General features: G+C 38.1%; 1 protein-coding gene across 1 annotated transcript in view; it reads right to left on the minus strand.

Annotated features, from left to right (window-relative positions):
- Positions 1-1,273: 1,273 nt before the first annotated feature.
- The window catches only part of RUNX2 (RUNX family transcription factor 2), a 161,764-nt gene continuing 146,670 nt past the window's right edge, over positions 1,274-16,367 (minus strand). The window contains exon 4 of the mRNA XM_087716745.1: positions 1,274-3,211. Within this exon, the coding sequence (XP_087572871.1) occupies positions 2,502-3,211 (710 nt within the window). The 3' untranslated portion in view covers positions 1,274-2,501. The remainder of the gene's footprint in view (positions 3,212-16,367) is intronic.

Genomic DNA, 16,367 nt, shown 5'->3' on the forward strand with positions numbered 1-16,367 from the left:
AAAATCAAAGCTGTTTTGTTCTTTAGAGTTAATTCCAGTTCATAATTATCTAAAAGGCAGATGATAAAAATAAATTATGATAAACATCACTTTCATACTCAGAATTTATTCTTTGAAATAAGTTTTATAAAATGTTGTTCATCAGGTAATGGTTGGTAACTTTCCCCATTTTAAATCTGAATAATTTTGTAAATATTTAAACAGAAATAATTGCTTACCACTCTTAATTCAATATATCTAGCTCATTTGCTTTGGATATTAGCATTGCAAATACTCTATTGATGGCAATGCTATTTTCTCTTGTTTAAAGGGAACAGCTCCTAAACACTAGGGTTAAAATGCCAGGAACACAGATCAAGAAAACTGAGAACATTCATTTATAAATTGTTCAGAATCTTCTCATGTTTGTTTTCATAATATGGCAGAACTTCAAGTATACCTTGGCGATAGTAGACATCATAATGTAGAATCATGGTAGTGTCCTCTTTTGCCCTTATGTCAGTGTAATTTTCATAAAATATTTAATCCTGTGTAAACATCACTCTAATTTACTTTGGGCACATCCAAAACCATTTAGATAAATGAAGCTGTCTTATAATTTAGGGCTAGAAATGGTGAAAAATACCTTCAGCCTACTTTACATAATGTTGACTATTAGGTTTTACGCCATTTTGTTCAGGCTATATTTGACTGGGTTCCTTTAAAGATAAGTTATCCTCAGTTAGTATTGCATACCTATCATTTTGTAGCTTGGCCTTTGGTGTGTTTGATTTCTTAGCGGTGTGAAGTATTGAAGGGATTTCTGCAAATCCAGAAAGGGTCAGGGAGCCTTTATGTCTTAATTAACCACGTTGGAAGATCAGATATTGCATTAAAAAGTATTAATCAGAAGTCTATGGAGATTCTCAGTCATCCAGGTGATGGTTGTCATGACAATCATGATCTGGATGACTGAGAATCTCCACAGAAATCTAGCAATGCACTTGACAGCTGTTGATCAGAAGCTTTTTAGAAACTCTGTCCTGAATTTCTGATTTAGTATTAAATGTTGTTTGTAGCAGTTGAGTGAAAGCTGTGCCACTATACAAATACAAGATGAAGCCTGAATGCCACCTATGCATGGAGTATACCTTGCCAAATCAGCTTCTATTATCATTGCACTAAAAATCTAATTTCTACATGAATCTCCTTTGCTGATCTAGAGGATTTGCAGGACCAGCCAACTCAACAGTTTAGTCTGTTACAAATACTTTATCCTTTCTTAGATTTTTTTATTCCACCTTTCCATTAATATAACATTCAGGTAGCTTATAGCAATGCAAAAATACACACCATAAAATCTAAGAATAAAAACAATATTAAAATTGAGGCAAAACCTAAAATTTTGCAAGCAAAAATCAAAGGCTCTGGGAAAGTGGTGGGATCTTGCAATTTCCCCCATACTGTGGGGAGCTTTGACAATTCATTCTGTAGATTGGAAACAATATAGGAGAGGACCTTCTCTCACAGTCTATTTCTGTGGTCAACTTTCAGTCAGATTCTGGTGCCAGGGGTCTTCAAAAGAGCCTTTCCTTTTAATTTCAGCTTGTTCTCCCTCATCCAGCATGTTATTGAATTTGAGTTCAGGGATTGCTTCTTCTTCTTTGTTTTTTGAATCAAGGAAATGAGAGTCATCAACATAATAACTTGATGATTAGTTGAACTGTGGGTTGGATGAGATGATCTCAGAGTTTCCTTTTAACTTTGTCATTCTAACTAACAGGGTTGCATTCCCCTCTTCTATTTCTAGCATAGGTCATCCATATTCTAGCTAAAAATCCCAAATGTAATAGATCTGTATAATCAGTTTCATTCTGATGTTTCTAGACCTTAAGGCCACACTTTCCTGATCATCTTACCCTGAAATGGAATATTGAAAAGTGGCCTATAGTTACAAAGATCCAGATCCAAGAAGCACTTTCTAAATAGACAGTGTTTTTAATGTTCATTAAAGGAGCATTAATCACCTCTTGCAGCCATGTAGCCAGTGCCAACCAAACAATCCCTTCCCCCACACATACCCATGTGCCTTGTTCTCAATCTTAAGACATAAGAACTGGAAAGGCTCAAAACCAGACAAGGCCAGCAGTTTTCCAGATTATCTTCCTCCGACCTGCTCCAATACTAGAATCTGCTCACAGGGAGAAATTTTTGTATTTCATTCATACTGAATGGGTTTGTATGAGTATATACATTTACTCACCACAAATAATGTAAGAGACAGAAGAAAAAGAAAAAACAGCTATTGTGTGTACCAATGCCTTTATTGATACTGATATAGTTTTGAGGTCTGCATTCCAAGAGAAGAACAAGAAGCCCAAGAACCTACCTAACCTCTCCTGTATCAAGGGTAAGGCAAATTCCCAGAAATCACTCCTGCCACAGTCTGTAATTACATTTCACACAGCCTTTCACACCAATCTGTCTGTTTTTCTAGTTAGAAGATGCAGACATTTCCTCTTTTACAAGTCTTGCACGTTTGTGGAATCCTGCTGAGTTGTGCAAGATGAGGCAAGGTGGCTAAGAGCCCTTGCTATGATGGAAAGGTGGTGGTTCATTGTCTTCAACTCTGCCAGGATGTTTCCTAGAGTGGCAGGTACCTGCTCAGAATGGGGGGGAATGTCCTGAAATGGGGGTGGTGAACAAACTGACTCTGGAGGTTGCTGCTTGACGAAACCAGCATGAACATTCTCCCCTTCACTGAGTACTGGTAAATAGTTGCTTCCACAGCGCTTCATGTGCTCAGGTGGGCCCGTTCCTAGGGTTGTTTGCTCTTCTTCCTTCCCTCTCTTTGTGGTGGTCATCACTGAGGCAAGATATGGAAGCCAGTCAATAAGGTGTGGCCCATGGCTGGGTGACCCAGCAATATTTGGAGGTGAGTAGATGCGGGGTTGTGTAACTGAAACAGAGGCAGTTGGTGTTACGGTGGAAGGAAGACCAGAATGTAGGGAGGAAATGGAAGCAGAAGGTGGGTTCAGTGAGCCAGGAACAGATACCTGTGATGATTCAAGATTCAGGGCTATAGTGGAGGTGGGCTGTGGTGAGGGAAATATGGAGACGTCACAACCAAATGGAGGAGATGGTGAAGGAGGAGCTGTGAGTGTTGCAGGATCTTCAGAAGATGATGGTGAAGCAGTGGCAGAGGGAGTATCTGGAGTACAAGGCTCAGAATCTGCAAAAGAAACAAGAATAACCATCCCAGGAAAAACCATTGTACAAAACAACTATTGCAGTCAACCAAGGTAGATTTTTAGAACAGATATTTGGATTCTAAAGTAAACATTCCTCTTGAGAAAAATCTTAAACCTGCAGAATGTGATATGGTCAAGTTGAACAATTCCAGCTGCCCTTGGATTAAAATCAGATTCTCCTTATACCTTTCTCTTTTATGTCTACATTTTCTTTTTTTTTTAATCTGTGAGAAAGATTTGATTACTAAAAAGAAAATTGAAATGCAACAGCACTATGACACAAGTCATCATAAAACAGCTTCAATTCCCAACCATCTCTGAAGGATTATTATCTCAGATTGAGGGAATCAGAAAGTGTTTCTTCATAGAGGAAAACACACTTTTTGTTGGTTTTTAGATGGGCCAAGAGGGAGAAAGAGAATAGAAGATATAAAATGTGCTCTCAATGTGAAAGAAATAAAGCATTTTGTTAATGTCTCTGGAAAATGGATTTCCAGCAATTCCTAGCTCATTTTTTTTTCCAAAATACAAGTGTTAGTCACTAGGCAAAGCCCTTAACAATCTGTTTGACTAACTTTTAACGGTTCTTTGAGCCTTGGTGAAAATGCAGAATATAAATTTTATAAAATTCTGCATTCTGCAATCATGTTTACAGATAGTTCGAAACCTAGTGATTCAAACATTTTCCTTCTCCAGATCCTCCATCTAGGATCAGCACTGCCATAGATATTATATTTCTGGTCCAGAGTATGATATCCTTCTGGTGCTAAAATCAGGCCACTTCCCTGTGGCTTGTCTAACATTTCCAGGCACAGGAATGAGAAGTACTTTGCACAAAGCACTTTAGGTGTTGTTTCTATATACAAGCAAAAACTCTAAAATGATGGGAATCAGAAACTGAAACAAATAGCAGCAATTGTGGCTAATGATAACAAAAGAAAAGAAAATACTGCAGTATTAAAAAGCAATTTGCAATAAGAAACCTGTCCCTTGAGAAATAACAGGAATTGTAATTTGGTCTCAAAAATTTAAATTGTGTACTATTCTAAATTTAACTTCTTGACTTACAAAGTTGCCCTGTGATGTTGAAAGTGGACATGGATACAGTGATCTTGTGCATAGTTTCCAGATCCTTGTTCTGAATTCTGCTCTATAACCACAGAGAAATACAGTTTTCCTGGATTCTGACTGTTGATCAGTTGGCAGCAGAACTCCTGATGTAGCTACTTTTAGGGCATCATTAGTTTTATCTAGTCTAATCAGAAATCATCTATAGTCTTATATCAACAGTTTATCTAATTCTCTAGCATAGAAACCTTTGGAGAAAAGATTGGCAGATGAATCTCTTGTGCATTGCCATGTTAAACATAACAATGCAGGTATTCAGTATTCTTTAATATTGTTACAGCTTGGAAAGCCCAGTATCATTGAACACACTGAAGACAATCAGATTGCCAGCTAGAGAAATCCACTTTCTCTGTTTGTCATTTAGGAAAAGTGGTGTGCTTGCCTAAGGATATCTTTGAATAGTTTGCCCTGAAATTGAGTAGTGTATTAAAGGGGCATTTCATTGCCTTCTGTGGTTAATATGAGCAGTTGGGACAGATATTTTAACTTGACTTAAGGTGAACCCTTTCAACAAGCATTTGCTTGCTCTGTGTTTGTTCCTTTCTGAATATTACTCATCAGATTGGCCATGACAGTAAGCAAATAGTAGTCCGTAGTCATCTAAGGCAATTACATCGAAGTGCTGGGAATAGTATCAGCAGTCTATTTCTCCCCTCTTGGATGTCTATCATTTCCATATGTCTATTGTTTTACAGTATTTATATTTGTCTGTGTGTGGAGTCATAAATTAAGCCTGGATTTGCTACACTGGATTGGGCTTGGCTCAATTATGGTTAAACGAGTTATGATTAAGCAGGGAGGAATTCCCATTGACATTTTAAACATTTGAATATATGGAGTAGAGTGATTTTGAAATATGTTTTTTTTTCACTGAAGCTCATAGGTTGAAGCAAAACTCACAACTGAGGGAAGAGAGAAATTGTCTAAGAAACCATGCTCCATGGAAACTTGACAATTGAAGTAGGTGACTATGAGCAGGCAATGCTAGGTAAAGGTAAAGGTAAAGGTTCCCCTCGCACATATGTGCTAGTTGTTCCTGACTCTAGGAGAAGGTGCTCATCTCCATTTCAAAGCCGAAGAGCCAGTGCTGTCCGAAGACGTTTCCATGGTCATGTGGCCAGCATGACTAAATGCTGAAGGTACACAGAACACTGTTACCTTCCCACCAAAGGTGGTCCCTATTTTTCTACTTGCATTTTTACACACTTTTGAACTGCTAGGTTGGCGGAAGGTGGGACAAGTAACAGGAGCTCACTCCATTACGTGGCACTAGGGATTCGAATCACCGAACTGCCAATCTTTTTGATCGACATGCTAAGTAGTAGAACTCAACTGTTAAGTAGACAAGGATTAAAAAGGCTACAAGCAGAGATCTAACCAACAGCAACTCCAACAAAAGTAGTTTTTGAAATATCTGAATGAACCTAAAAGGCAGAAGCAGTAGGAATAGATTTTGTCTTAAAAGTCTGATGTGCAGCATCTGCTTCTGTTTGTGAGTGATTGGCTGCAGGGAAATTTAGGAAAAGACTGTTCTGGTGATGGGAACTATTATCTATGAAGTTGAGAAAGATTCTTAATATAACAGCATCCATAATTCAACAGAACTACTTTATATAAACAGTCTAATTCTAGTTAAAAAGAAACATTTCATTTCCTTATGTAAAGTATTTTTTTCCAAAACATTTTTATTTTTTATTTAGAATATTGAGTGTTAAAAAGTACAAAGGATTTCATTCAAAATTTTGTAGTGGCAACACAGATACCACGTTTTCACTTTGCAGTCCTAAGTTTCCTATCTATAGGTAGGTTACTACCCATCAGCCTAATGTTGGAGAGAGGGAAAATGAAGGTAGAGGGAATTATTTATTTGAAGAAGTTTTGAATGCATAGTTTTTTCTTTCTTGTTTCATTTTTCTTGGAGGAAGAAGAGGTGTTTCCTTCCTTCCTTCACATTTTTTTCCAGTCAATCTCAGTAGAAACAGATAGCAATCAGGAACCAAACTACAGTACCGTTTACAATACCGTTTTACAGTACCGTTTTACAACCAACAGGAGAGAGAAAACCATCAGGATAGAGAAGCAGGACTCTAAGGAAGGAAAACATCTAGCAAATTTTCCTGCAAATTATTTTCCTGAGCTTTCTACCAAATTCTATGCTATCTGTCATTCTATCTGGAGCTTTGGCAATCTCCAGTTCCAGGAAAAAAAAGTATTTAGAGAACCAACAGATGGGCAGTTGAGACCATGGGGTGATTCCCCCAACCCATAAATCCTCCCTTGTGCATTAAAGTGTAAAGAAAATCTTGCTGATGTTCTTAGCGGTTTTGTACTTTTTCTGCTCTGTATAGTTTTACATTGTTCACTTTTCGTGCTTATGCTTCTAGCACATTCTGTTCTTGTCCTATTTCAGTTTTGCTTTGTCTTGTTTTTGTATGTACCCTGGTCTTGGACTGCAACAATAAATATTTGATTGGACTTAAATTCATATATTCCAGAAAAAGTTTGTTTTTGGCCTCCATGGATTTAGATATTTCTCAAATTGCTCACAGATTAAACAATAGCCACCAAATGCTATTTGCTATAGAATGGCTAATAATTCATATTATTGATTTCCTTCACCAGAATATAGCCCTGTTAGGGGTTATTGCTTTTAAATGAAGTTGGACAAGTTCATTAAAAAAAAAATCTGACTGCCTTGAATGGATTGATCTGCTGTTGATTTATAGAAAGGGTACTGCTACCAAGGACAAAATATCATTTTACAATCCTACATAGATTACCCTAAAGAATACGTCAGAATATCACAAAGCATTGCTGTATCATATTCAGTTTCCCCCAGATGAATAGAATAAAAAATCAAGGTGAAGTAAGATAGGATATGAGCTCACAACTATTGATTTGACTAAGTATGCAAAGTGAGAATTAGAGACTATTCCATATTCAGTGGATACTTGATTTCCCAGCATTATTATATCTATGTGGAGCAATAATAAAAACCATGATTCAGACCTGAAAAGAAAAAAAATGACTCATGGAAATGTCTGAGTATTTTTTATGTTAATTAATCAGTTTAAAATTGCCTATAAAGTGAGGCATTTAAAAAAAAACCACAGAGATGAGGTGAACCTAAAACAGAAGGCAGTGGGAGATGGAGGGGCAGGGAGAAGGAATGTACAAAACTTGGGCCTGGATTCCACGTCAAATTATTGTGGGGGGAAAGTCCTAAGAGTCTATTTTTTTTTTAGACACTATGGGATAAGACTACAATTGCTCATAAACTCTAAGTTTGACTCTGCTTCTATATTTGTGGGAAATCTTTAAAGTTTCTGCCACTTGGACGTTTAGCCATCTATCACTCAAGTGACTAGTTGATTAGTAGTTAATGCTATTCACATTACACTGTAGAGCTATGAGCTGAGATCAAAATCAAAAACAGCAGGCACAAAAATCTACCAAAGAGTTTGCATATACAATTCAGACTGGTTGCTGGTACATATTTAAAAGTTACGTTGTAGAGAGGTAAAGAGTAAAGAGAGGTAAGTAAAATTAAATGTGTAATGTGTTTGTGCGTGTCTGTGTGTGGGAAGATTACAATTCAAGATGTTTTATGAGGCACCCTACTAAGTCTGACTCTAAAATAAGACAAGTAGTTCCTTTTTTATTACTTTATTGATGTGTCTGAAGTGTGGCTGGAGAGAGTAATTCTGGCACCCTCAAGATTATCCAGTGTGCCAGAAAGAAGTCCAAAGGGTTACCTCTTTTACAGAAAAAGGAAAACTGCCCAGTTTGCTGTAAGAAATGAGGCTGAGCGCTTGCCTTTAACAAATCTTGAAAATCGGGGATTCAGCAGTCAGTGCAAGCCCAAAAGTGTTAGAACTCAAGATCAGGAAGAGTGGGGACGCCACTGGGAATGTGAAGAGAGACAGTCTGACAATAGGGAAGAACTGAGGTGAAACTTTCTGAACTTCATAAATGAGTCAACAGATGCATGAGCTCATCATCTGGTTAAAAAGAAAAAAAATGCCTCCTGAAGCAAATGGAATGATTTTTCCATATACCTATTGATGAATGAAATAAGATAAATTAAATAGAGAAAGAAAAGAAACATTTGTTTCAAGATACATATGTTTCTACCCATCATAATATTTGAAAGGAAAGTGCAGGAAGAGAATAAACACCAGTAAGCCAAAGGAACTAAAGGCAAAAGGAAAATAAATTAGCTAAATCTAGCTTACACCAGTACCATTTACTATACTTACCTGTATTTTTGGTTCTTGGATAATCTTCATTGATGGAAGTGTTTCCACCACTTCCATGAATTTCTTCATATGATGCTCTCTCTTTTTTTGGTTTTTAAATTTTTCACTTTTTTCCTTTTTTCATCTATCCAAGACTTCATCTTCCCCTTTCCTCAACCAATTATTTCCCCCTAGATTTATTTTGTGATTCAATCTTCATACATATTTTCTAAATGACTATACCACCTCAACGTACTTCATCACATAGTCACTCACTTTTGTATTCAATCCACATTCATTCAGTATCCATTGATTCTTAACCTTGCCTCTTCCCATTTTACGATGGAATTTAAGTACTATATTCCCATTATATTTGATTGAACATATCCAACTTTCACATGCATGTAACAAAACATTCTTACAGAAAACTGTTTTTGCTTATTTTAGAAAACCAGATATTATCCACTAACTTTTAAAACCAATATTTGCACATCTTAACATTTGTCCATCCATTGTCCAGTCTTTAGAAAATGTTCTACCGTTTTTTAATCTTTGCTCTGGCTTTTATGTATAAGTTGCAGCTATTCATTCCATTTCCTCCATCAAGAACCTTGTCTTTGATATATTTATTTTCAGATCCACATTCCTTATTGCACCATACAATCTACACCAGATAGCATAATCAGGTCTTGAGGGACCTCCAGAACATCAAAAGGAATTGAGCTAACCTAATGTCCAGAGGGAAAATTGTTCCATAAGGCAAGTGCCACAGCAGAGAAGGCCCACCACCTGGGATCCACCAAATGTAAGCCTCTGGCAGATGGCATCTGTAGCATGCCCCCTCTGCTGGATCTAATGGGCTGGGCTGATGTACTCAGGGTGATAACTTGATCCCAAGCCATGAAGAGTTTTAAAAGTTAAAACCAGCATCTTGAATTAAACTCAGAAGCAACTGGTGTAGCTCATGAAGCAGAGGGATAATATGTGCTATCCTAGGAGGACACATAAGTACCCACCCCACTGTATTCTGAACCAACTGAAGCTATTCAAGGGTTCAAATGCAGGAAAAATGACTGGGAATACCAGATTGACAAAGTTCTTGAAAATGAGCAAGTCAAGCTCATGTGGGACTTTTGGATCCAAACAGACAGACATCTGGCCCACAATACGTCTGACATCACTATTGTAGAACACAAAAAAGTCTGGTTCATTGATATTGCAATACCAGGTGATACACAAATTGAAAAGAAGCAGCTGAAAAAATAACAAAATATTGTGATCTGCAAATTGAAGTTGAGTGATTGTGGAGGAAGAAATCAATACCCTTGGAGCAATACCCAAAGGATTGCCTAGATACAAGAACATTTGGAAGTTATTAGATCTCAATATTCCAACTTGCAAAAAACCCCACCTTACTCAGAACTGCCTATATACTCAGACATTACCTTAACAGGTCATTGGTTAGGATTTGAACTGTTAAGCTTTTACCAGTCCTAGACTATGAATCAAATTGAAGATTAAATCAATAATTATGATGATGATGATAATGATGATGGATGGATGTGGCAGTGCCTGGAGGCAGCAGAATAGAAGAGAAAGAACTGGAGAAGATAACAAAATACAAAGACCTACAAATAGAAATAGAACAACTATGGCAAAGGCAAGCAAAGATAGTACCAATAGTAATTGGCACCTTGGGTGCAGTCCCAAAACAACTGGAGCACCATTGAACACCATAGGCATTGACAAATTTGTCATCAGTCAATTGCAGAAGGTGGCTTTACTTGGAACAGCTTCCATCCTGCAACAATCTGTAACACCATCAAACATCCAATCTGCTTATCCTAGGTCCTTGATAAGGACTCAATAGGTACACAAAGATGCCAAACCCAATCCAAACATCTGGTTGACTGTGCAATGATTAGTAATAATAATACAATTGTCGATAAGAAAGTCAAAAAAGTCTGGATAGTGAATGTCACAGTGCCTGAAGATGGCAAAATAGAAGAGAAACAATTGGAGAATATAACAAAATACAAAGACCTACAAGTAGAAATAGAATGACTGTAGCAAAGGCAAGTAAGGATAGTACCACTACTAGTAGTCACCTTGGGTGCAATCCCAAAACAACTGGAGCACAACTTGAACACCATTGACAAATTCACCATCAGTCAATCACAAAAGGCGCTTTACTGGGAACAGCTTCCATCCTGCAATGACATCTGTAACATCATCAAACATCCAGATTTGTCTATCCCAGGTCCATGGTAAGGACTTGATAGATAGAAAAAATGCCAAACTCAGTATGAACATCTGGCTGACTGTGCGATGATCAATAATAATAATTCAGACTGTGAATCAAATTGAAGATTAACCATAATAATAATAAAGCAAAGCAAATCAACAATTTCAGGCATTAGATATACAGCTGGAATAGTGGACTGGACTCAACGAGAACTAAAGGCCCTGAATGGGAAGACTGCAAAAATAATGAAAATGACTCATACTCTTCATCCATGCAATGACCTTGAGAGAGTGTATTTACCAAGGAAAATAGGTGGCTGTGCAATATTGCAATTATATCAGACAGCTGAAGAAGAAAAAGATGCATTGGAAGAATATCTGAAGGACACTGAAGAAGATGCAATGAAGCTAATATACCAGGAAGGCTTACTGAGCACTGGAGAGACCAAGCTAGCTTTAAAAAAGACCAGATAAGGACTGGGAAAAAGGTATGGCAAGGGAAAGCCATGTATTATATGACCAGTACATAAAAAATTAGCAGGCAAGGCAGATAACAACAAGACCTGGCAATGGCTAAGAGAACAACTGACGAAAGAGACAAAGGGGCTCACTCTGGCTGCACAAGACCAAGCCTTAAGAATAAATGAATACAAGGCCAGAATTGAGAAAACAGTAACAGACAGGAAATGCAAACAGTGGACCCAGTTAGGTGCAGTAAGAAAATTGCATAGACTGACTACAAGTAACGTCATGACAAAGTAGCATCAGTGGTGCACTGGAAGATCGCCTGCAAGGAATACCACTTGCCTGTAAGCAACGACTGGTGGGACCCCAAAATAGAGAAAGTAATAGAAAATTCTTGGCATTGACAAAATTTCCATCTATCAATTACAAAAAGCCACACTGCTTGGATTTGCTGTGCTGGTACATTACAACATCCTAGGTTCTTGGGAAGAACTTAGTGCAAAGAAAGGCCAACAAAAGAACTGGCAGCTATGATTTCACACTGTTGTATATATTACAGCAGCAGCAGCAGCAGCAACAACAACGACAAAAACATTATTGGTGGGATTTAGCTGCTTAATTCTTTGGCCCAACAAGGAAATGGAGCATTTTAAACCATTGCCCAAACAATTCCAAAAATAGGAACCAGCTAGTGAATTTGATCCCTTTTTGTGTTAGTAGAAATCTTGAGAGTAAAATGATAACAAAACTTCTTACAAATTGACAGTAATAAGAAGCCAAGCCATAAAATCACAAGCCATTACTAAAATAATGGTTGGCACCAGTCACGTTTAAAGTCTCATTTCTTTTATGATTAGTTGCAATTCCCTCAGAAGAGATATCTTAAAATACTTTATCTTCTTTCCAAATAAAGAAGCATTTTGAAAGATATATTTTTTCAGTAACAAATCTGAAACATGAAGTGCCCCAAAGATCTGCTAAAACAACATACACTGAATTCTGGAAAGTTTCTGATTCTGTGATAGCAATACATTGTATGTAGGTATTTTGCTGAATACAGAATGCAGTTTTAGCTTTGTCCTGTGAGTTTCAATTTCCAACATTCACTAAATTTTGCAAGCTGGAAAATAAGTTCATCAGTAGATTTTTTGGGTCATAAGAGTCACTTTTCTCTTTTTACTGGAATTGGATTAGTCAGTAAAACAGGATGAAGAACTTACCTCACATGGCCTCTGAAGCCCCCAGTAACCTCATTACTTACTGCCAAAAAATGGAATAAAAGGCAATGCCTTTGTTAAATCCATCATCTTGATTTCCCAGAGTGTTAAAAAGCATTGGAAGAATAACCAGATCTACACTGCAGATATCTAGATGATAACTAGATGGCAACAAAGAACTAGAGTTTTCTATCTTTACTGCCATATAGTGATTATCCAGAATTTTGCAACCTGGATTTGATTGCACAAGCAATGAGAAAAATCAAGATGCTATTGTCCAAAATGTTCTCTTCTCTGAATTTAAAAATAGAAGATAAAGAAAGATGATGCTGTTGATATCAGTACCTAATAACCCAAGTAGGGGTGGGGAGAGGCAAAAACCAAGTGGGGGATGTTGTACTTGGAGATCCTGGAGAATAAGGGGTCCCAGACTTTTGCCCACAACTTGAAACAAAGTAGTGTTGATGAGACCCTTTTTTTCTAAGCACAATTCCTACATGAGCATATTCTGCTTGTATATACTTCATGTTCCTTCCTCCACTCATAATGCCATTTTAGTATAAAAGTGATTTAAAAAAACAGGAACTGGATGGGTGGAACTGCCAGCATGGCAGTGGAAGATTGGACCATGTGATGGACTTATAGGTGTGGGGGCAAGATCTTGAACTTTCAACTGGGTGGGGAAAACCAGGAACCTTTCAGATTCAGGTTTTCCTAGATGTGCCCACAAGACTCTCTTAATAAATTGGAACTTTGAACAATACTTTGCCTTGGAATCTGATTTAATTTTGGATGTTATTTGGAACCTGGACATTAACCCGAATCTGCCTTAAAATACTTCACCAGCTACCCCTGCAGTTGAGGTGCTGGCGGGCTGCTGACTCCTGACACTGATCTGATCCAGGACAGCGTAAAATATCAGCGAAGATGGAGATAGAGCCCATGGGAAAGGTAGCAGATAACAGATCGTTTCTCTGTCCTGACACAATCTGCAAATATTCCAAAGCTGTAAGGTTGGCTGCGGAGGAGGAAACCTGGAGATTTATGGCATCTGGAGAAATGCTGTCGGAGCTGGAGAGTGTTGAAAAGGCTGTTTCGACATACGGCTGGAGAAGACAAAAGCAACCACCCAGTACCTGACCAGATGATTGGAGCCTCCCAGACTGACTTGCGCAGCCAAACTTGAATGTAATCAACCCTCACTTTAGCTCAGGATCACCTAGTTGGGCCCTGGCTCAGCCCACATTCTCCTTCCCTAACAGAAGCTCTGCAATGCACTGGAGTCGAGATCTGTACTCCTTCCACACAGTGACAAGTGAGTTGACCCATTGCCCTGCAGCTGGAGCAAAGCCAACACCAGGACCCCTCCCTACAGGAGGGGTCATTTCAGACAGCAGAGTCCAGTTCACCACCAAGTTCTGGAGAGAGTTCCTGAGGTCCATTGGGTCCACACAAGGATTGAGCTCAGCGTTTCATCCAAGCACAGATGGAGCAGTGGAGACGGCCAATGTGATGGTAGAACAATACATCTGGTGTTATGTGGACTATCAGCAAGAAAACTGGTCAGACTTGCTACCCTTTGCTAATGTGGCGAACAACAATGCAGTCCACAGCAGCACTGGATTAACTCCTTTCCAAATTACCAGTGGCATGGAATTTGTTCCCATGCCTGAGCTGCCTAGAGAATCTCCCTCCTCCATGTCTCTGACTGAATGGATGGACATGCTAAAGAAAGGATGGGAAAATACAAAAAAAAGTTCTAGCGGAAGTGGCAGAAGCCTATAAGAAGCAAGCTAATAAACACCGCTTGCTCCAACCCTCCTTCCATGTGGGGGACAAAGTTTTCATATCTACCAAATACATAAGATTAAGAATGCCTAGCAAGAAATTTGGCCCAAAATTTCTAGGTCCATTCCCAATAGTGAAGATAATTAACCCAGTTACAGTTCAACTCAGTCTACCCAGAATTCTAGGGAAAATTTACCCAGTATTTCATTGTAGCTTTTTGAAGCCAGTAATTTGGTCCACCATAAGACCGTCCACCCAACCTTCCCCTCCTCCCCTAATGATAGAAGGGGAAACACATTATGAGGTGGAAAAAATCATAGACTTCAGGCTAAATAGGGGTCGCTTACAGTATTTAGTGCATTGGAAGGGGTACCCTTTGTCTGAAGCTACTTGGGTGAAAAGCTGGAACCTAAAAGCGGATAAGTTAGTAAAACAATTCCATGATAAGAGCCATACAAATAAATAAAAAATCAAAGACAAGGAACAGTTTTCTAAAATGAAATTAACCTTGGTCATCATGCCCTGTATTCTTTCCCAAACTTGTGGTCTTCCCCAAAGCCATATCTTGAGTTAGATTTGCCTAGCAACAAAGTAGCCTGAAAATAGGTTCCACATATTTTAATGGGCAGTTAGAGTGAAGGGGAGGGGAGCTAACCACAGGAAATAGTTTTGGCTTTCCCTATGAGTAAGGAATAAAGTTCCAGTTCTGATTTTTCTTACAAATCAATATGTTTTCTTACTGCTTTCCTTTGGGTACTGAACGAAAAAAAAATCTCCATGGCACACCAAGCTTCATAGAGGTAGTCATTATAGAAAGTACCAACACGATCAGGCATATATTCCAAATCTCTCTTCACCGACATTTCCATGCTAAGATGATGAGCCACATTGAAAAAAAGATTATAGTCCATGTTATCTATATGTTATCTTGAGTCTCATATAATAGCCACTAGACTGCAATGACAACTTCATTCTTTTGGTTTCCAATATCCAAATACGCAAGACAGATAATCTCCTGAAGGACAACCCTCTGCTCTTGTGGCTGTGATTTCCAAAATGTTTCATTCAGAGCTTTCAATGCTGGTATAAAATAATATTTTTTTCCAAACAGTATTGACCTGCAGTAAATGCAGACCACTGCTGTGTAGCCTGAATAGATGTGTGATGTTTCTATTTCCCAATTGGCTCAATCAGCTCTAGGCAGGAGGCAAAAGCAAGCCATTTCTGAAAAAGCTTGACAAGAAAAATGCAACGGTTCCAGGTAATCTTTGAGAATCAGACATCATTGAACAAAAGGAAAAAAAAAACAGAGACTGTGGATTTTGAACAAACCTATGGTCTTTCTATTAGGCCAACCTATGTCCATACAGATAAAAACCAAATCTGATAGCTTTCAAAGTCACTTTCATAGTACTGTACATCTCTTACTTGCGTTTCTCTGCCTTTCCCAGATGGGTAAAAACATTTTTCCTGGGTTGTGTCAGCTGAAATGGCAACCGCTGTCTTAGTGATGGCTGAAGTTCAGTGGATTTACATCAATCAGCCTGATCAATGTTTGTAAAGTGCTTTTATATCCTAAGATGAAAAGAGTTTATGTAAAAGCCATCATTCATTAAGGCTACTGCCCACAGGTTCAGAAAGGAGAATTCCTGTTTTAATTGAAGACCACATAAAGAATTCATGGTTAAAATGTTCCTTTCTGAACATACTTCTGTTTGCAATGAAAAAAATATATTTTTTGTAATTTTCCCTTCATTTCTTCTATGGTCAAACTAAAGATTACACAGCTTTAGGATATGTATAAGATCTTTCCTGTTCCCTTAAAACCATTTAGTTAGACAGGGAGAAACCAGGTAGCGTCTGACAATTTAGGGAAGTGAAGTTTAACAGATTCTACATAGTCTCTGTTAGCATACTTTGGCAGTACACTGATTTAATTTAAAATGTTGAAATCCAGGCCATTAGATGCAGTGAAGAAGAAACATGTGGACACTACAGAGTGATACTAGATTTGATTTATAATCCAACAGGAGATATGAGCAGTAATGTCCTCTTTC

Source organism: Thamnophis sirtalis, unplaced genomic scaffold (assembly GCF_051295495.1).
Source record: "Thamnophis sirtalis isolate CommonGarterSnake01/CBP01778 unplaced genomic scaffold, rThaSir2_p1.2 scaffold_5, whole genome shotgun sequence".
In the NCBI taxonomy this organism is placed as follows: Eukaryota; Metazoa; Chordata; class Lepidosauria; order Squamata; family Natricidae; genus Thamnophis; species Thamnophis sirtalis.